Source organism: Durio zibethinus, chromosome 12, assembly GCF_047325235.1.
Source record: "Durio zibethinus cultivar Kanyao isolate XHJ-2024 chromosome 12, ASM4732523v1, whole genome shotgun sequence".
NCBI lineage: Eukaryota > Viridiplantae > Streptophyta > Magnoliopsida > Malvales > Malvaceae > Durio > Durio zibethinus.
The window spans coordinates 11,535,001-11,557,054 of NC_143173.1; the positions used below are offsets into that span (position 1 = coordinate 11,535,001).

Sequence of the window (22,054 nt, forward strand, 5' to 3'; positions counted from 1 at the left end):
GAATTGATACTCACTTCTGTTGAGCTTAGGGCCAACTCAAATAAAAGCAGGCCTATTGATAGAAATCAATCCCCTGGGCTTGAGGTCTTGAGTCGAGACTCAACAAGACGAAACCCTCTGTGGTTAAATTCTAGTTTCAAATATATATGCACTTGTTAATTTTGGAAAAAAAATATGGACCCAAACAATAAAAAAAATTCTTCCTAAGAAGAACTCTTACTTGTGAGTATAATCCAACAAGTAGAAGCTATATAATTAAAGAAGGCGACAAAGTAAGATTTAATAAGAGATTATATCCTATATAAATCTTGGGGTTGTAATCCAGACTGCACTGTTATCACAAGTAAAAATATTATTTGTGAAAAATATTTTATAAAAAAATGAAAGAAAAAAATAATAAGAGAAAAAACAAAAATATACCTTTTTCTTTTTTTATTAAATAAAAAATTGTGCATATAAATAAACCCCTTAAAAAGTTTATTTTTAATAATAATAATAATAATAATAATAATAATAATAATAATAATAATAATAAAAGTAAAGGAGTCAAGGAAACAGGGGGATAACCTAGCTAGGAAGTGTATATAAACCCTTCAATTAATTCTGACACGGCTTAAATTTTAACTTTTTGTCATGACATTCTCACTCACTTTGCATAAAAAGGAAAAAAAAAAGCCTTTATGCATTGTGAAATGATCTCTTTCTTCTTCGAAAAAGGAAAAAATGAAAAAAAATTATCATCTCTTTCTTTCTCTCATCACATTCGCATGTGGAGTGAGGACAATAGCCGAAAGGCATTGGAAACCAAAACCCTGAAATGAAAGAAAGCAAAGCTCACGTGCAAAGCGCATGAAACACAACACCCTCCACTTCACTTGAGACAGTCTGAGAGCATAGAATGCAGCAGTGAGCAAAGGTTAGAAAGAAATTCATCCCCAAAAAAAAAAAAAAAAAAAACTGTAGAAAGGCAGGGAAATATGCACCTGAAAATTAAAACGTAGGTTGCATTTGATATGGTGAGTAATTAAGAAGGGGCAGACAAGGCATTTTTATAGAGTTTTCTTTGAAAACCATATGCTTTTTAGTCAAATGGAGGCAAATTAAGAGTGTTGGAAATCAATAACCTTCCAAATTTGTATGATTTTTGTTTTGTTTTGTTAAAGTCTTCCATATGTAAATAATTAAGCATCTTCATGCTAATTAAATTAATGAGTTTAGTAAATCAGTTTATTTCAGTAGGGAAGAGAAGACTATTGGAAATTAATAATATTTCCTCAATTAATTTCAGGGCTCAATAAGATTTGTCATTATAGATAAATAAATAAATAATAGCCGCATAACTATATTTCTTCTGATTAATTTACGTAAGAATCATGATTAAATTTCATGCTTTTGGACCCCAGTTGGAAAAGGAACAGCATCTATCTATATCTATGAGTATATATTATAAAAGTGGCAAATGGTCATGTCCATTTTCACTTCACTTGCCACCAGTGTAAGAAAGAGGAATGGGATGATCATCATCTGCACAGCTAGAAACAATCTCAAAATATATTTGATAACTACCAAATCTTCAAAAGGAGCTTTGATTTCTTCCACCATGTCTACCAAATGCAACTTTTGTAAATAGTAATTAATGATTAAAGAAAGTGAGAGAGAACAACTTGATAATTGACCAGTAATCAATCAACACATATATATTTGGTTTTTGAAAGAATGGTGTAGCTTAGGCGAAATTTGCTGATGCTTTTTGACTTGTTTTGTATGCTAAAGTTGATAAAAACTTTATACTTCATATATAGGGAAAAATAAAAAATTAAAAAAAAGGTCTGCTACTCTGCTAGTAAAGTTTTCTTTTTCAACAAAGGATATTATAATTAACAGATTAAAAGGGGAGATTGGATAACATGAGTGAATAAATAATTGGCATTTATATATATAGTAATGCTTGTGCTTCAAAGATAGAAGTAAAAGGAGAATAATAATGGTGCCCACATGACCACACCCTCATGCGGGTGCACTGTACGTACGTTGTTTCCCTCTGATCCCTTATGAACCATGGAATCATGAAGGAAAAATATTTGAAGTACTGGCAGCTAGCTTTTTCAAGTTTCAAGTTTTCTTTTGTTGCTCCTTGCTCAATGGTCACCATCATCTATCATGCATCTAATGGGGACTGGGGGAGCTAGCAAGAAGCAATCCACTAAGTATAATCTCTTTCTCTCTCGCTCTCTATCTGATCTCTTTTGTACACATGCATGCATAATTCACACAGTAATAAACATTAAAAAGCTGAAGAAAAAGTGTGTGTATATGCGCTGTGAATTGTAATGATTTGGTCTCTACCTCAAGAGATTCACCCATGGTCATTGATTTGTTTGTGGGCTGTTGCCTGTGGGGCATCTCTCATAAAACCACATTGTTTTTCATGGAAAGGAGGAACCAACCAACCATCCATCCATCCATCGATACAACAAAACTTATTTTTAAGAGAGCCGGCAAGTAAAAATTAAATTACAAACCCTTTGGAAGGAAATACAAACTTATTTTTTATTTTTTATTTAATACATTATTTTCATTAAATTCAAAAAATAAATAATATGTATTAATTACAATATTTCTTATAAATATCAACTTAACCAATGCTTATGATAAACATTCTTTTATTCATTGGCAAGGAGAGGGGTTCATCTTTTTAATACAGATTCAATTATTTTGGAAATACTACTCTAATAATAAAAGTTTAACAATAAAATCCTAAATTCATAAAATTGATGGTTGAGAATGCACATTTAAAATTGCTCAAAGAAAATAATAATAATAATTCTTTTAGCATTGGCGTGATCAAATAGTGTACAAATCATAAAAATCCTCCATAATGAGTTGATGTGTTAAATTTTTATTTCATTTAAATTAATCTAATAACATACTCCCTTTATCTTATTTTTTTCATTTATTTTTTTAAATATCTCAAAATTATGTCTTTTTTTTTTTAGCATTTAAAACTCTTTTTTATATTTTAAAATTATTTTTTTGTAATTTTTTTATTTTTTAACATTAAAAATTATGAAACTTTAATCCTATAAAAAATTTTAATTTTAATATTAAACACATTAAAATAGAAGTTTTTTTAATTCTGTAAAAATTAATACAAAACAAACAAATTGGGATTGAAGGAGTAACATGTTTGGATACTTCTATAATTCATCAAAACTTTTTTAGAACAAAATTTATCAAACTTATTTTGATTTGCTTGAATATTTTCATAAACTTAGTAATGAATTATTACAAATGACATATATTATAATGGTTATTGTCTCCCAATAACATTGTGTGCAAAATTAAAAAAAAAAAAAAAAAAAACACTTGAGTAAGATAAATAACTACGGGTAATTTTGGTTTTTGCCTTTATGTATAGCGTAAATGCAAAATGAATTTATGGCAAGATAGTGTGAGGGTAAGGATTTTTTCCCTTTGTAAAGAGAGCGATTGATTGGAGAGTCGGACCCACATTAGCAATTGAAGATGATGCTCCCAATCATCATCCACGTTAGATTCAAGCCAAATGGTCCCTCAATCTGCATCACCATTTATTCCCATTGGCGCGTATTACGTACTCGCAAAAGGAACAGAGTGGGTTAGATCACTATCGTCATTTCTTCTTTTGTTTAATTAATTATGTTCTTTAATTTAAAATAGACATGATAGTTCGAAATTCGTAACGTGTATTATATCGTATTTGATTTTTATAATAATATGAATTATTAAACTATAAATATAATATAAATGATAAAATATATTTAAATTTTAAATATAAATATGATATATTTATCATATATATTATATATGATACGATACAAATAAATATGAATAATATGAATATATACGAATATATAAATATATATAAATAGATATAATTAACTTAAATATATATAAAAATATAATTAAAATAATAAATAATTATAAATTATTTATAATTTATAATTTAATAAACTTAGCATGTTATTAATATAAAAAATACTTACATATTAAAAAAATAAAAAAATTTAATACCCATTTAATATATATTTAAATTTTAATATATATTACGTAACTACTTAATTTTTAGTATCAAATTTAAAATGATAAACTATTAAAGATTAAAATAATAATAATAATGTATAAGATTAATATTAATATTTATATTTATGAATATAAAAATAATTTAATAATAATTATTAAATGAGTATCATAATTAATTGTTTAAAATAATTTTTTTATGATATGAAATAGCTAATTAAGTATCATACTTAAAAAAATAAAATTCAAAATAATCTTTATATATTTATATTAAATTAAAATAAATATAAAAAATATGTTAAATGTATTAAATATGTTAAATGTATACTCGTATGATAAGATTAAATTAAATATGTTATTCATATTGTGTCCTGTATTTAGATATATCAATAATTGTAAGACACAAATTATGTCATGTTGAAATTTGTATCAACATGAATAAATATGAAACATATTTTTTTAAAATACATATTAAATTTTTTTATATTGTTTTTATATTGTATCATCAAATCATATTTAAAATTATTATATCTAACTTAAGTATTACATATTATATACGGAGGTAAGATTAAAAAACACAACGACAGAGGATAATAATAATAATAATAATAATAATAATAATAATAATATATTTGTTTAAGTAACTCTAACTATAAAAAAAAAATGTAATGAAAAGTGAGAGAGAGTTAGGACTCATTGGTGAGAGATGAAAGTAAAAGTGTAATCGAATCCATATAATAAAAATTTAAATTTAAGTTTGAATCAAAATTTGATTTCAGTTCAATTAAATATTTAATTTAAATTTAATTTGAAATTAAATTTAAATTATTTTAACTCACTCAATTAAATTTATTTAATAAAAAATAAGTTAAAATAATATATTCAAAATTCAAATTAAAACTCGAATTAATATATATAAATAAAATAATAATTTTTAATTAAAATAATAAAAATATATTAAAATTTAAAATTTTGATTAAACTCACCAATTATTTAAATCAAATATTAAAAATATTTAAATTTAATTCACTTAATAAATCAACTATTGAAACTTGATTCAATAATAATCTAATTACATTTAAATTTTATTCTAATTAAGGCTTAATTGATGTTTTATTTACATTCTAGATGAAAATGACTAAAATAGAAAATGAAGCACAGTTGTGGATCCACCCAAACTCAACTCAAATCACCCCGACTCCCAACACACTCTCACTGCCACTTGCCATTCTTTTTCTTTTCGTTTTATTTATTTATAACTTCATATGAGAGAGACACAGAGAAAAACAAGAAGAAAGAAAATCTCCGTATGCTCCAATGCCTTTAGCTTTGACTGCCCACTATAGGCTCCAGAACCCAAAAACGTAGCAGCGGCAGTGAAGCAATTGATACATCCTCTGCTACTGCTGCTGCTGCTCCCCCTGCTCACTGTCAGAGGCTTGAAAGAAAGAGGGCGGTGGTTTGGCTTTTGAAGTAAGTTTTGAAAGCTGAAAGCGCTAATTCAGAGACACCAACAACAACAACAACATCAACCATAGATTTCTTCACTTGACCCTTTTGCTAATCTTCGGGTCAGAAGCAGAACACCCTATTATTCACAAACTTTCTCTCTTGTATGGGTAAAGCCCCTACTCTCCTACCCCAAATACTGTTTTCTCAAATTAATTACTTCAAACATTGAGAAAGAAATGGAACTACAAACTGGGAACTAGGAAGCTCTCCCTTCTCACTTCTTCTCTATCTATCTATCAAGCAAAAAGAAAAAGGCGGAGAAAAATAAAAAGGACAAGCGTTGTTGTTACTCTTTCGCCTTTATCTTACTGCAACTTTTGCTCATGTTTGCTTTATAAATAAATTCAACCACCATGTTTTCTTCCCTTTAAATATCCACACGGGAATTCTCCTTTTAATGCTTTCTTTTTCCTTCTTTTCTATCAATTTATTTTCTTTATGTTTCTTTCATGGAGTTTTTTTTTTTTTTTTCATTTTTTCAGGAATATAAGAGAAAGAGGGAAGGATAGAGAGACACTGCACTGCGCCTAACTGATCACAAGTTGGTTGGTAGAGTTTGTGGTTGAGAAAGATGTTTTACTTGTAAACACCTTACTCAAAACATTCAATTACTCACTCTCTTTCAAAATCATAGAAGAAAAGTAAAGTATACAGCAACTAAACAATATTTGGAGACGGTTGGGGGCTGGTGTGCTTTCCATAATGGATGGTTATGAAGCAACCAGAGTCGTGTTCTCAAGAATCCAAAATTTGGAACCAGAAAATGCTTCCAAAATCATGGGTCTACTGCTCATTCAAGATCATGGCGAGAAGGAGATGATTCGTTTAGCGTTTGGTCCTGAAGCTTTACTTCACTCAGTGATTCTCAAGGCAAAAAAGGAGCTTGGTCTTCCCACGAACTCTCCTTCAACACCTTCAACCCCGTTATCTCCTTCTCCTTTTCTTGCAAACAACCCAAACCCTGTTAATATTTCAAGACAAAGTTCATCTGCTTCCAGGCTTCTAGGCAACGGTGGAGTCAATCTTCCATCTTCTCTCACGATCCCTACCAACTCTTCTACTTCTCCTGGTAGTTCTTCTTGGAGTGCTTTATCTGATCTTCCAAATCCTGATGTGTTGATCAGTCCAAGCAGTGGGTCTCTAAACCCTTCTCCTTTACACTTCTATGGAAATGGAGGAGCTACTGATATGATTGATGAGTTTCAACTTCAAGACCCACTATCTTTCCTCAATGAAAGCTCGCCGCAGCTTAACCCCGAAAACCATGATTTGTTCTATCCGCAAGCAGCTGACTTGTCCTCGAGTTCAGCAGCTGCTGCTGCTTGTGGTAGCACTGACGCTATAGGCTTCTCCTCATATTGGGGAAGCTCGTTTCACAGGAGGAGTAGCTCTGTGAGCGATATTTTGGGAGCTGATGACCCAACTTCAGGGTTTGGGTGGAGACCCTGCTTGTATTTTGCTAGAGGGTACTGTAAAAATGGGAATAGTTGCAGATTTATCCATGGTGCGCTTGGGGAGTCTGGTTCAGTGGTTGCTGGTACAGATGATGCGACTTTGGTTGGATCACCTAACAAGATTGAGATGATGGACCAGTGCCATGAGTTTCTTAGATCTAAATCTGCTCAGCAACAAAGGTTGGCTGCTGCTTCTCAGTTTATGGCTTCTGCTTCTTTTCCTTACTCCCCAAAGTGCATGAATTTGTTTCTTCAACAGCAACAAAATGATAGTCAGAGGTACTTAGTGAATTATTCCTTCTTGTGCTATCTAGTATGTAGTAAAAGATGAGTCTTGACTTGATTCTTTGGTGTGTGGTAATGTTAAATGATTTCTTTTTGGTTGAAACTATAGGGCTGCAGCGGCTGCTGCTTTGGTGATGGGTGATGATATGAACAAATTTAACCGTTCGAGGCTTGAAAGGAACGGTTTCTCTATAAATAGTGAAACAGGAATGCTTAACCCAGCGTCAAGACAGATCTACTTGACTTTCCCAGCTGATAGCACTTTCAGAGAAGAGGATGTGTCAAATTATTTCAGGTTTTTTGTTGAAAACGGTGCTTTTATTGGGTTCTATGTTAGTGCAGTTTGGTGAAATTCACCTTTGTTGCTAAAATAATTGTTTTTCGTTGAAGAATTTATGGACCGGTTCAAGATGTGAGGATACCATTCCAGCAGAAGAGAATGTTTGGATTTGTTACCTTTGTTTATCCTGAGACCGTGAAGATCATTCTGGCTAAAGGGAATCCTCATTTTGTTTGCGACGCTCGGGTCCTGGTGAAGCCCTACAAGGAGAAAGGAAAAGTCCCAGACAAGTACAGGCACTCTCTCTCTCACACTTAAAATATTTATTTTCGCATGACTTGTTTACTTGATCTAGATTTTTATGGCTACTTGATATCTTGCAGGAAGCAGCAGCAGCAACAAGTGGAAAGAGGAGAGTTCTCTCCTTGTGGTACTCCAACTGGCCTTGATTCTATAGACCCATTTGACCTTCAGCTCGGTAAGCAGAGGCCTAGAAAACAACATTGTCCCTTATTTATTTTCCTTGTGAGGTACATATGCCTAACAATAACCGTGTACAATTAGGAGCAAGGATGTTTTACAATACCCACGACATGTTCTGGAGGAGAAACTTGGAGGAACAAGCTGATCTGCAGCAAGCCCTTGAGCTTCAAAATAGAAGGTTTATGGGTCTGCAGCTCCTTGATGTTAAGAAGCATCACCATCACAGGGCTCTTTCTAGTGGAAGTTCCATTCCTTCACCGACTCCCTCACCAAACCTTTTCAGCCAGTCCCTTGTACTTCCTAAATTTCACATCACTCAAGAAGCTCCACAAGGTACACATTTCCATTAAAATATAACAAATCAATCTAGTGATAATTTGCCTGGTGGATATCAGTCGGCATTCTATATTGGAAAAAAAAATTTACTTGCAATGTTTCATTGCAGAGAATTGTTCTAGCCCTTTGCCGGCTGTATCTACCACTGCTCTTGAGAAGCAAGCAACCAGTACTGCTACTGCTGCTGGTAAAGAATCAGTCAGTGCCGAAGAGAATGGTAGTGGCAAGGAAAGCCCTCATTGTGAAGATGGTGATCTGCCAGAAAGGTATACAAGTGATGTTACTTTGTGCACTTAGCTTCAAATTAGGACTAAACCGAGAAGAGCAAATAGGATTTTTTGCTTAGATTTGCGTTCAATTTCTATTTAGTTCATTTGTATGATCTTTATGGTTTTATTTCCAGTCGGATGATCAAATAGTCTATTAATTGTAAATTTATGTATATTTTGTAACTAATTGCAGTTTGGGGCACAACCTTCCTGATAGTCCTTTTGCATCTCCTACAAAAGCCTCTGGAAAGTACTTGTCAGCTTTTTCCAATGCCGAAGCGGATAAGGATGCATCAGTCTTAGCTTCTTCTGTTAACAATAATTGGGTTTCTTCAACCTTGCTTCCTGCAAATAATGCATTAGACATGGCATCCTTCAACTCCTTCAACTGCCAAATGCCCAGGTACATTATTGTCGCTAAGAGAGCCACTCTTGTTGATTCAATAATGCTATCATTACACTTATAGACGGAATCTTTATAAGATTGGAAATACCATGTATCAAAATGATTTGTAACTTGACTTGTGCCTCTCAATTCAGGTTCTCTTCTGGACATGGGACCATTGGCATGTATGCGGGCACTGGCGGCCCTACTTGCCCTGTTGGAATTTAGCTCCTATGCTTAGGTAAATGGATAGCATAGGATTCTTTTCTTTAATGGATTGTTTCTGTTTTGTTTTATATATATGCTTACAAAATTATGTTTTCTCTCTCTCATGAGGTTGGCTTCTCTTTACAGGAAGACTGAAAGTATAACCAAACAAAAAAAATTCACATCAGAGATCTGTAGAGAACCGCCACTACAATCAGAACCACCTCAACCAATATCGTCATTATCATCAATACTATACTACTCACTACCATACAAAATGCATACATAAAAGGCAGTGAAGGAAGTGGGTCAGCCATTCCTTTATTTTGTTGTAATATTTGTTATCTATTGTTTCAGTAGTTGAGTTTGGACCACAGGTAAAAGCACAGAAGAAAAAAACGGATCACACAGTCAAATGTGTAGTTGTAACTCCCCTTGAACTGTAATTTCTTCCCCCTCCTTTTTTTCAGTACCGATGGTTTCCCTGGAAGAAACAAGAAAAGGGCATTATTTAGTTTTTTAGTTTGTTAGTCTATGTTTGTTAGGGTGTAATCACAATGTCTTTTTGTGTTTGTATAGCATCAACAGCAGGGAAACAGTCCAGAGGCAGAAAAGGTAAATGCATAGTGTATTGTGTATGGCCCTTGAGGGGTAAAAATGGGGGAGAGACGTGATCTGCCTGGAGGTTTAGAGGGAAGGTTACAAACATTAATTAAATTTAGTTCAAAGTGTACCTTGTGCATTTGCTGTTATTTGTAGCCAGTGGCTACACCGTGTCAACCCTTTTAGATTATGATATGAGACAGATATAAAGAGAAAAAGTTTACCAGTGAAAATATATCAGAATCCAGAAAGAAGAAAAAAGAGTTGTTCTAAATTCTAATGTGATTATTTTCTTTTGTTTCTGTCTTTTACGTTTTATTATTACGATATTGTCTACTAGGACTAGTACAATAATTAATTTGTTTCATTGTTAGAATCTCTCCAGCAACAGCATTATTGATTGGGGTGGGGTCATACTTTCATTGTGGGGGGGGGGGGGGGGGAAACAGGAAGGACCACAAGACACAACATCACATGGGTGGTTGGCAGTAGAAGATGGGTCCTACTCTTGTTTTAGTAAGTAGTAATAATATATGCATGTGCCAGGTTGCAAGTGGGTCCTCCCCATCAGCACCCACCCATGTGATTGAGTGAATGATTTAACTTTTTTTTTTTTTCTCTGCTCCTGACTTCCTCAGTATTGCTGCAAAGTAATAGACGTTATTGGCAATTTAGCATAGAAAATTGGCCCTTCACTTTCTCTCTCTTTAGGCTTCTGGTTGAATCAAACAAAATGTTGACAGACAGGGCCCAGAAGGAAAGGACACTCCCTTGGATCTTAAAGTTTATATGTGAACGTGATGCCACACGTATGACAAAAGTGCACGGTTGCACTGCTCACTGGGAATCTTTTAGGGCTATGCATGGCTTTTTTCTGCGATTGTCACAGCACAATTTCTTTAAATTTCTTGTTTCGGGGTTTCTTTGTCTACTTTCACTGTGGCCTTGAAGTCTGTAATTAAAGGCAAAGGAAAAAGAATTGGTAGAAAATACAATAACAGAGAAAACAGGGTGGCAACTGGCATGCAAGTGGTATATGGAATAAGTACAAACCGGTCATGTTAGAGAGGTCAGGAAGGAATGATCGTTCCATGGCAGTTTCCCTTCCCAAAAAGTGGAGTTTACTTTTTCCAGGAAATTTATGGAAGTGGTTAATGCTCTAATTATCATTTACAAGCGCAAGAGAAGATAAAGGTCCAACTTGATGAAGATTTGTGTTAATAATACGTACCCACTAACGTATATTATATGTGATATATTTTTATTAAGAGTTACATTTGCTTACGTTTCTTGACAATGATGAATGGTTGAAGATAGGGGTTGATGATTATCTTATCATCTTTTTAGACTGTTTTGTAAAACATGTAATTTTGTGGCGGCTTGACTACATGAAGTGTACTTTAGAAACAAAAAAATCAAGCCACGATATACATGTGGGAATTTTGCTTTCTATGTTTAGCCCAAAGTTTTGGTGCCTCAAATCTGCTTAATGATAGGAGGGCAATGAATTAAGCATACGGCTTTTACCAATTGTATTAGGCAGGTTGACCTTTTTTTCAGAATTAATGTCAACTAAACTCATATCTATGGATGGTTTCTGTAATTCGTCTATGTTCATATATATATATATATATATATATATGCATACGGTGGTGGAAATTGTTTCTTTAGGAAAAAGAAGAGTTAGGTTTTGGCATTCATGTGGATTTGGGTGGCTAATAAGAATATGTCTAATTTTGTAATCACAAAAACTTCACTTTAAAAACAAGATAGCTTGCTTAGCTCCTCCACCCGCACCGTACAGCAATACATGCATGCACAAAATAATGAGTCTGTTTTCCTTGTTCCCGCCGTCTATCATGGTCATCAAATCAAAAGAAAAAGATTGGATGAATCCATGGAACGTAGCTGGTGTTCATGAATCATTCACGATCTGCTAGCTGCCTCCTCTCTTGCGCTAGCTGCATGCAAATTAGGTTCACATTATTCAGAATTTGAGATATCAGAATAACCCGTCCGTACATCCAGCTTCAGACTAACAGGAAATCAGTTCAATAATGGTCGTAATTCATTGGCAAAAAAAATATATATATATTTATTGTAGGAGTATATAGATGATTCATTGTACAGCAAAATTTTTAAATGGCCTCTTCCTTCCAACTGCAGCCTTGTTTAAATGGCCTTACCGCCTTATATAGTACTTAGGTCTATAGGTGAATTAACAACCACCTAGTCCCAATCCCAAACTTGCCTTACCCCAATGAATTCCGTTACAAAATGTTAGAATGCAAGTAAATTTTTATATCAAATTTATTCGACAGTAAACCCAATAAATTCACTAGTTGTCTTGATCAAAGCAATGCATTGATAAGAAATCAAAGACGCACATGAAATCCAGTGGATTCGCAATGCACTCAAACTTCTCATTTCCACAAGCTTGTCAATTAATTTATCCTAAATGGTTTTTGCAAAAGCTAAGGTTAATTTGAACAATTAGCCACTTTCACCAATGAATTCGGTAACAGGAAAAAGATGAAGCCACTACATGCCTTCAGCTAGTCACGACATTTACAAATGGATAACACCTAAAAAAAAAAAAGAAAGAAAAAAAAATTAAGGAATTGAAGAACACACTCTCATGATCACTTGTCATCACATTTCCCTTTACTGCTCTAATCATTCACCTCCACTAGTCCACTACAGCTCTTTAACCATACAACCTACACTAGTCACTTGTTTATCACATCTGCCCATATATAATCATCTTTTATCAAGGCTGCTGTCCTTGACCAAGAGTGATACTCGGTACAACACGTGAGTTTCTGCTATCTCGATCAATACGATCTTTTGGATCATTCATTGTTCCACCCCTTAATGCTTCAAGGGTGCCTTGTAATGGAAACTCCCTGAACATTGATTCAAATTAAAAAAAAGGGAGGAATCAGCTCACACTTCTGAAACAATGAAAATCTAGACTATGGTGCATATACATAATAGCTCAATCGACATAATTATCCGGTTGCAACTCTAGTTGCCTGTCTGAAATAGAGAGAGAGTCACAGCTTTATGGAATAATAAAAACATCATCTAGCCAGGGAGGAAAAGAAATTGAGTACCTCCTGGTGAGTATCTTATATAGCATCTTCAAAATGGGGCAAAGCTCCACTGAAGCTACAGGTTTATTTTCTTCAGGGTGTTAGACGCTTAAGCTGGACTGACTAAGCAGCTATAAAAGGCTTTCACAACAGACACACCCTGCCAAAAAATTGACATTAATATTTGTAAAAGGAATTAAAGGACAGGATCAGATAGGATACATAGAAAAAGAAGAATCTGAATCTTGTATTATTGTAAAACTGTGATTACAAATGCCAAACTATGTTATAATTATTCAATCGACAATGGCTATGCTAAAGCATGTGGTTGAAGAATGGAGTAGCAAGAAGTTGTTGCAAGTTGCAACTATCTTGCAACTAAGGCAAATTGCTTGGCAGTTCATTAAGCTGGAAAGTGGAGTAGAAGTTTGGCCTTCTCCAAATAATAAGTATTCTGCTGCTATTGTATGGAAGATCCTTAGGCCCAAGCAAGAAAAGGTCAGATGGCACAGGCTAATATGGTTCACATACCATATTCCTAAACACTCATTGATCTCTTGGATGGCTATACTGAATCGACTACCAACTAAAGATAGGCTGAGAGCTCGGGGAATGGAGACAGATGACAGGTGCGGGTTATGCAAGACTGAAGCAGAAACAAGGGATCATGTGCTCTTTGGCTGGGCATTCTCAAAGGAAGTCTGGCACTGGTTGATTCAATCATGCAGAATTCGCAGAGTAGTGGAGAATCGGGGTTCAGAACAAAACTGGGCAACAAATGGATTGAAAGGGAAAGCATTGATATTCATCATTTTGAGACTAGCATGGAATGCCTGCATATATCACATATGGAGGGAAAGGAACTTCAGAATATTCAAGCAAAAAGAAGAGACAACAACACAGCTGCAAAATCGAATTAAAGATGATGTTCGAAGGCTAAGTCATATTGCTGCAGATAGAGTCAATAAAGAGTTATGTGATGCTTGGAACCTAAATGTCGCTATGCTAGAATAGACTATCAGTTAATTGTACAGACAATTGGATAGTTACTTTGTAGCAGAACTATGCTTTCTTGGATAAATAAAATACAACTTATCCAATAATAACAATAAAACACACATGAACAGTTGGCTGTAGCAGAAAAGGTGGCCATGAAAACAATTCGAAATTGATTTTTACCAGTCCATGAGTTCTACGGAATACTTCATCTACTTAAAACTTGTTTAGGAGTTGGTTTTTCTTTAATTAATAGTGATATTACTGTTTAATTTAAGCAAAAAGCATTAAAGGCAAATTGCCTCTGCACTTCGAAAATCATTCTAGAGCTTGAAAGAGAGAAAGAATTGAAAAAGAAATCTTCTATACGTCAAGCTAGAAGCTATGTTTCAATCTAGTTTCTAACTGATAAATAAAATATCAAGCACATTCTTGATTCATGTATTTGATTGTACCCTCAATAATGGTATTTTCAAAATCTTTATGCTTCTCCCCTTCGTATATTGTTCTAATTCTAGGTCTTGCTGCACTTTAGACTCCTTTTTTCCCTTGATTGCTGATTGTAAGGAATTATTCGAGCATCAAATACACTCATGATAACATATGAGGTTCACCAGAGGCCCATTTTTTTCTTAGTTTTGTTTGAAAGTCTACAAAGCCCTGTAAGTTTGAGATACCTAAAATTAAAGTGCAGCCCATACTGTTCTGCATTTTTGGGTCTAGTTGGTTGTAACCATGGGTTGTGGCCTCTTTTACACTCTGAAATCCATGTATATGGAATCAGACCCATAGCAAATATTGGAACTGAATCATAGTCTATCGACAAGCATATCGCATCACAAAAGAAATTTGGGAGAGAATTGACAAAAAGTTGGCACCTGCATCGATTGATGAAGTGAGAGACGTTTGCTTTTTTCTGAAAGGAAAATAAAGAAGATTTTTGTGATTAATATAGGAAAGAAAAACTGGGCTCCCTAGTGCGTGTGCATGTGTCACGTGGCTCGGTCTTAAGCTTAGCAAACGTGCGGTCAAAATTCCTATTTATTTATTTTTACTGACTCGACCATAGACCAATTCCCTCACACGGGGTGTGACACATGCAGCAGGCAGCAATAGGAATGTGTGGCACTTAGGAGAAAGTCTGTTTTCCTTTGAAGTCGCAGCAAGCTCTGACGCTTCGTATGTTATTCTAAAGATTTTGGTGTTTTACGTCTTTGCTTTCGTTTCCCTTGGAATTCTTTTTCTAGCAGTTTTATCTACCATGAAGGACAGATTGAAGAGGCTAGGTAACTTTCAGCATCATGAGATTATTCCAATGATGTCTAGGCAATTTAGGTTAGTAGAATGGTTGTGCCTTGGACATGGCTCCTTTGGTAGAATTTGCTTCCTCAATTTGTTGTGGTTAAGTTGGAGAAAGGTTAAGGATAGTCGTGGTCTGAAACTCGAGCTTTCAGCAGTGAGAGGATCCAATGGTGCATTCGGTGAAGTAGCACGGCTGGGGTATTGGAACCAATGCTATTTTTCGTGGGCCAAGGAGATGTGAGTGCCTAATGATGGAGGGTCCCAACCTTGGCAACTCCCGGAGCATTTCCCTTCTTGTTGTAGCTTTGTAGTTAATTAGTATCTGAGGAGTCAAGATCAGTCATACATGAAACTGGATGTCTTCAATTGTTAAGCACAAAGTAGCATCTACACTTCAAACCAACAAAATAAAAAAGAATTGCTATCATCACCAAATAATCAGAACGGAAGAATCATCTGAAGGTGCTTTCTCGCACCCAATTAGGTAACGAACACCCAGAGTTAAAGCTCAGATCCTTCAAAGGTCGCTTTGATTTTACAGGACCTGGAACACCCTTTAGGCTAGGGGATCTCTGCTGATAGGCGCTAGGCCTACTACTGATCCCACAACTGCTGGGCGCTTCTCTTGTACGTGTAACAGAAGATATAAGAGAGAGCTTGTTCTTATATGGTGAGTAGCTTTCAGACTGCGTATCAAAACTTCCAGGCCTTAGCTTTGGTGAGCTCATTGATCTTACATTTGCCTTAGCAGATTGTGTAGCAGCCATGTATGTTGGAACTACAGGAGAGGTCGAAAAATAATTGTCTTCTCCCAAAGAACACTGCTTTCTGTGAAACGATCTTCGTGGAACTGGTGCTGGAGAATCCAAACCATCAATATGATGATGATACTGTCTTGGAAAGGTCTCCAGCTTTAGTTGTTTAGCTCTGGTTTCCTCTGTAGGCCTGCGGATTGAAGTCCAAACCGAGTCCAAATCTTCAAGTTCTTTACTTTTAGTGACTTGAGTATCCACCCATTCGTCTAACCAGTACTTTAATCTTCCATTACCCTTATTCTGTTCTGATTCTGCTGACTTCTGCAATTTTCTTTTCTAACTCCTTAGAACAATGCACTAGGTAAATAAAAATCTGAAGACAGATTCAAGCCAAAGAGGGTTACCCGATGAACATACGAGTATTCCTTTATCCGCTCTCTTTTGATTGCTGCTTCTTTCTTGCTTAAAACCATTGCATCCGCCTCTTCCTTTGTCAAAATGCTATCATCCCATCTTCTTTGACTGTTTATGTCCACCTGTAATTTTTTGATCATTTTATCCAGTGTAATTAGATGGAGCTCTTGTCACATCAAGAAATGACATCCTCTTAGGAGTTGGATTAGTGTTGTTTGCATCATCGACACATACCTTAATAATCTTGTCTTTCAATGTCAGCAACTGTTTGTTCTCATCATATTGCCAAGTACCTTCTGCCATTTGGAATCTCCTTGCACAAACCTGACACTGAATATTTACAATTGATTGTAAGCATTTTAGAGTTGTCCTTGCTTGTCGTCTAACAGCCCAGCCTCGGATGATTGCTTGAAGCCTCACTATCCCCTTCAGTGCCCGCAAAGCTTTCCTTGCCTACAAGTTTCTCCACAAGAACTTTAAAATCCATTATGGAGTTAATCAATGGTGCAATTTGTGTTTATAATAGTCAGTGTGGTTTGTTTTGGAGGAACACTTATGACTGAGACCACTCTCTCAAATCTCAATAAACCAAAAGCACTAAGGGGAAAAAGAAATGGGTATATGCAGATTTTCTTGTGGCAGAACTCTTTTCCTTAGCCAAATCCACACCTCAGTTTTCCTGATTTATTACAAGATACTAGAATGAAAAATCACTAACAAACAATTAATGAAAAGATGGAAGTTCAATAGTGGTGAAACAAGAGAACTTACAACGTAGCCCCGAAAGGCAGCCTGAATTTTTGTGGCAACAAGTTCTTGTATCCTTCTCTCATGCTCATTAGATGAAGAGGAATCAGGTTGAACATCCACAGTTTGTTCTTCTGTTTCTGCTTCACATTTATGTTTAGATTGAGGGGTACAAGTGAGCCGGACAAACTCGGCCGCAACCTGATCAGTTGTAACAGCTGCTTCGGCGGCAGCAGCTGTGGCAATAGCCACAGTTAAACCATGTTTGTCATGTTCTTCCTCTCTTTCACATTTTTTCCTGTCTCTTGATGGTGATGGAGCTGTAAGGGATGCCAACCTTTTGGTCCTAAACCTTCCAAACATCCATTTCCTTCTTTTCTCCTTCTAAGAAATAGATAACATCAATGAAAGCCATCCATGAAATAAATAAATAGGGACATTTAAAGAAAAAATACCTTATCTGTTTTTGAAAGTGTTTCAAAGAGAAAAAACCTCTTCACTAGATTGAACCAGCTCTTCTTAGTCATTGAAGAGATATCGCCTTAGGGAAAATTTTAAGTTATTTTCAGTAATTCTGAGTCTTTACAGCTCTGCATCCTAACCCGACCACAACAACATTCTTGTATAGAAAGGAAAAGGTGAAAAATGGAGGAAAGCTAGAACAGGAAGTAACATATATAGATAATGATGGTTACTTTGCTCAGTCAAAGCTTCTGAAAGAACCAAAGTTTTTCAAGCATTTCATCAAAAGTCAAAAACTCAAAATTGATATTATAGTGTTAAATTCCATATGAATTCTGTACCAAAGGTTGACTGCATTCTTACCCATTTCCTGGAATCCATTTGGAGAATCAAACAGGAATCACCGCTTCAAAAAGCTTGGTCCTTGGGAACTTGGATATATGAGTTGAGATAGGACTGCCTAACCATTCTTTATTATACCAAATACCAAGAAAAGTGATAGTGAAGGAATTTAATTAGAAAACTGAAGAAAGCCATTTTTTCCTTGAAAAACTGAAACCACAAAGACCCAAAAGTTGATTCAGTTGATGATAATCTAGCAATGTACAATTAGATATCTGTCAAACGATTCATAGTTTTCCATCTTTTTCATGATGAGTTTCATCTGTTCAAAGTTGTGGGCCTTCCAAGAAATCACAGTATGATTAAAAAAAGAGCTGAGCTTTACTGTATTTCATGGAGGGAACCTCTTCAATGAATTATGATAAAGTCCTTCTAAGCTTCATGGGCCTCTCCATCTTTTTCCAACTCTCCTCTTTTTCTAAAGTTCTAACAGACATTTGAGCGAAATTACTTTATAATCCTTCACTCTTTTCTCTTGGGAGGAACATTGCAATGCAAGAGCAATACTTGGAAATTGAGATACAATGTGGATTCATTCACCTTGCTACTTGTCAGAATTCTAGTATTCTACTACTTAACTTTGGGGGTCCAAGCACAACCATATAGCCTTCTCCAATTAATCCTCAATGTAGCTAGCATATGAAAAGAACTTGGTTGGCAGAGAGGGCAGCAAGGATTTCTTATTGTGGTGTTGCATTTTCCATGATATGATTTCAAGGCGGTTGAGGCTTGAGGGGACCAAGTGCACTATATATTTCGTTGAGAGTATATAAAATCTGTATATTAATAGTGCATCAAATATAAACTTTATATTTATATCCAAATTTTGAGGCATTGAAGTTTTGATATCGGTATCTTCAGCTTACCATTTATATTCCCACCTAATTCATTATGGCGATTTGATCCTGATTAATAAAAGTGTTATCAGTTTTGAAACCGGAGACCAAAACCTCAAACCGTGTCCAAGTACTTAATTTGGCTTGAAATAATGAAAAAACAGACAGATTAAGGCTTTGAGTTTTGCCTTATGATATGATATCCTTTCCCTTTGCCCTCAAGGTAGAGTTATCATTCTTTATTAGAAAAATATGGACCATTCCTGAGATACTATTATATATGCGCATACCAACATGTACATATTACATGCATATAATACTGCCATTACTGAGGGAAGTGGGGGATGGGGCAGAGAGACACAGAGAAAGAGAGAGCTTGTTATTGATTGTTCTCAATGTAAAAAAGATGAGTGATTTTAGGAGATGAAAACAAAGCAGCCTTGAGTTGTGGGAGGGAATGACAGCTGTGAAAGGGCCCAAATGTTGAAAGAATAAATACTCACCCATCACTCATAGCCTCCTTCTCATACTCAACTTTTCTAAAAGAACAAGAATGATTCTCTTTTCCTTTTCAGAAAGCCAAATCTCCCAGGCTCTCATTCTCTGACTCTAACTTGAATAAATACAACTAATTATTAGTAAGCAATAAAATTATTGTGAGTGGCAAATGAGGATCTAAATAATGTTAATAAGATGGTGCATGAGGACCATCACTAGGCCTTTGACTACATTCACATACTGGCCTTTGTTAATTAGTGCCTTTGTGACCAATTATGGCATCTTTTCCTTTCAAGATATAGTATTTGTTTTTACCTTCGCTGTTGGAAGAAATGCTGCAGACTGCACGAGAATTACACAACCCATCCATCGGTTAAAACAGCCTCTCTCGGAGTAACTATCAGAGTTCATATACCTGCTGTAAATCCAAGGAAATGAATAGCCTGCAAAACAGTTGAGTATTACTGATATACTTGTGTTGAGCGTATTAGCTTGGCTGCTACCAATTGAGCCTTGAGGAGAAAAAAATCTTATGCTATTCATGCCTAACGTGAAAATTGAGGAAAAAAAACCTGTTTCCAATTTCAACCCTTGAGATGCCTGATATTCATGTGGGAATAATTAACTGTGTCAGAAAATAGGCACAAGCCAAAATGTAAGGCTGAGAACAGTCATTATTGTCTTACAAAATTCATGATAAGGCTTCAAGAATCAAGCCCCACTGTGAAAACTTTGAGAGCAATCTATTTTGTAAGTTAGAAGGTTGCCAAAAGGCCATTAATATTAATGTGGACTGTGTTAATTGGTCTAGCAAGGAGGACAATGATGAAAAGGATAGAAATTAGGAGAAAGTGGGAACCAAGAAGCACATGTTGCTTCGGGCTTTACTTGACCCTGCTTCACCCAAAATATGCATTTAATTACGAGTACAAGAAAAAATAAAAGATATATTTAATTGTTCATCTAAATCATAACTTTGAAGTTAAGAAAAAGAGATGAATTTGGTGAGATTTTATATTTCCTGTTACACTAACAAGATTGAAAAATTATGTTTGCTCGTTAGGGATTTTGGCTGTGCCACAATCTTTATATATGATACTTTTACTAAGTTCCATGAAAAGAAAAACACTAGACATAACATCATTAATACTAAATCTGATCAAAGGAAAAGAGAAAAAGGAAAAGAACCCAATTCACATTGAGGGCAACAGATCTAGAAACTAAAGCTATTGGCCCAGTTACAAGCAATGGACAATTTTTATCCATTTGAACTTCTGGCCCGAAACAAGAGTTAGGGTGACAGCGTATGTCTCTGAGTTCTGCTACAACAAAACCGCTAAAAGGCTCTGACTCCGAACTCCAAACTATCTCCTCGTCTTTCACCAAAGGGTGTTGTTGGTTTTTCTCTTTTTTTGTCAGACTAAATCTCTGTTCCAAAATCAGACACCACACAGATATCCCTTTTGAGTTAGGTCATGCTTTAAAAGAAGGAAAGAACGGAGTGTTACACTAATGTAGATGGAAACGAAAACCAACTCCCTTTGTTTAGCAATTAGGTGTATTCTTGGCATACTGAATAAAACCATAAATAGTTTTTGGAAGTGTATTGTTGGTATTATAAGTTACCTAAACCTGTCATGATATTCCTAATTTATTACTAATTTGCTAGTTACACTTATGTCACTGGATATGTTAAGTGGTTTAATCAAATAATGAATGGTGCTCTAAGTCCAAATGATCAGGGGTGGGAAGATTGTGGGAGAAATTCATGGAGTTGGGGGGAGAATCATAATATTAATAATTTTGGGTCAAGAAAGTTGGACTTGAGAAGAACTAGCAGCAGTGAGGGTAGAACGGCAAATTGGTTTGCGGAATAGGGAAGGTTCTCACCAGTATATACGTGGTTACGGAAGCACCATGTTTCAACGGGATGATAACCATGTTGTGCAATAATGTCAAGATTTCGCAATCAGAATAAATTATTTTAATAAAAAAACTTGACAACAAAAATAAAATAATAAGTACCAAAATTTACTTGATTCGGCTTAAAAGCCAACTTTGACGGTTCAAAACGATGAAAAAAATTTCAGTGTAAAAATAAAGAAATTTACAAGTGCTGACTTTCATCTCCCAAGATTTTGCAGATTTCTTTTACCACATTTCCATTTGTTTATTACAACATTTGTGGCTGCCCTGTTTTTCTTCTTTCAATTCTGCTGCCTCTGCCAAGATTTTAATGGCTCACAAAAGTCAATTGTTTCGGCTTGTTTTATCAAGCCACCAATCAACAAATCAGACAAGTAATTACTGTAGGAGTTGGAAACCAAACAAGAAGATTAGCTTTGCGCTTGAGTTGCCAATGTTGCTGACTAAATTTTCAAATTTGCTTTGAATACAGTTGGTGGCCGGCAGAGAGATAATGACTTGTTTCGATTTCTTTATCATTTCCAGGAAGCAGCTAACTTCTTCCAAGCATGACCAATGTAATCGTGACCATGAGTGACAGACATCCGGAATTTATCAACAAGTTTCACCAAAACAATAATTCAGAGTTGAAGGTTTAAATTCCTTCTCTCTTAAGACTTCCCTTAATTTTGAACAAAACATATATTTCTAAATAATAATTTTGATTGGTTAATGAGAAAAGTTATAGTAATATATGCAGTAATTTTTA

General features: G+C 34.9%; 3 protein-coding genes across 8 annotated transcripts; 2 read left to right on the forward strand and 1 right to left on the reverse strand.

Annotated features, from left to right (window-relative positions):
• The first annotated feature begins 5,335 nt into the window (after window positions 1-5,335).
• LOC111297132 (zinc finger CCCH domain-containing protein 46-like) lies at window positions 5,336-10,147 on the forward strand. 2 transcript variants are annotated; one of them, XM_022891752.2, is made up of 10 exons: window positions 5,336-5,678; window positions 6,054-7,304; window positions 7,420-7,605; window positions 7,701-7,886; window positions 7,974-8,068; window positions 8,155-8,406; window positions 8,519-8,675; window positions 8,872-9,081; window positions 9,219-9,304; window positions 9,418-10,147. In XM_022891752.2, exons 2-9 carry the CDS (start codon window positions 6,274-6,276, stop codon window positions 9,289-9,291), a joined length of 2,190 nt encoding a protein of 729 aa, XP_022747487.2. In that variant the 5' UTR covers window positions 5,336-5,678; window positions 6,054-6,273; the 3' UTR covers window positions 9,292-9,304; window positions 9,418-10,147. The 2 variants fall into 2 exon arrangements, with proteins under 2 accessions (XP_022747487.2, XP_022747489.2); XM_022891754.2 differs by having other exon boundaries at window positions 7,701-7,880.
• Window positions 10,148-13,116: 2,969 nt separating this feature from the next.
• LOC149515696 (uncharacterized) lies at window positions 13,117-14,362 on the forward strand. The gene is made up of 2 exons (XM_089741771.1): window positions 13,117-13,964; window positions 14,243-14,362. Exons 1-2 carry the CDS (start codon window positions 13,242-13,244, stop codon window positions 14,360-14,362), a joined length of 843 nt encoding a protein of 280 aa, XP_089597897.1. The 5' UTR covers window positions 13,117-13,241.
• A 529-nt stretch (window positions 14,363-14,891) lies between these two features.
• Window positions 14,892-19,826, reverse strand: LOC111296752 (protein IQ-DOMAIN 11-like). 5 transcript variants are annotated; one of them, XM_089740547.1, is made up of 6 exons: window positions 18,008-18,411; window positions 17,638-17,723; window positions 17,207-17,563; window positions 16,670-16,888; window positions 16,426-16,557; window positions 14,892-16,342 (listed from the first exon to the last, which is right to left on the reverse strand). In XM_089740547.1, exons 1-6 carry the CDS (start codon window positions 18,009-18,011, stop codon window positions 15,719-15,721), a joined length of 1,422 nt encoding a protein of 473 aa, XP_089596673.1. In that variant the 5' UTR covers window positions 18,012-18,411; the 3' UTR covers window positions 14,892-15,718. The 5 variants fall into 5 exon arrangements, with proteins under 5 accessions (XP_089596673.1, XP_089596671.1, XP_089596672.1 ...); XM_089740546.1 differs by having other exon boundaries at window positions 14,893-16,342; window positions 17,207-17,566; XM_022891196.2 differs by having other exon boundaries at window positions 14,893-16,342; window positions 17,207-17,566; window positions 17,638-17,801.
• Window positions 19,827-22,054: the final 2,228 nt, after the last annotated feature.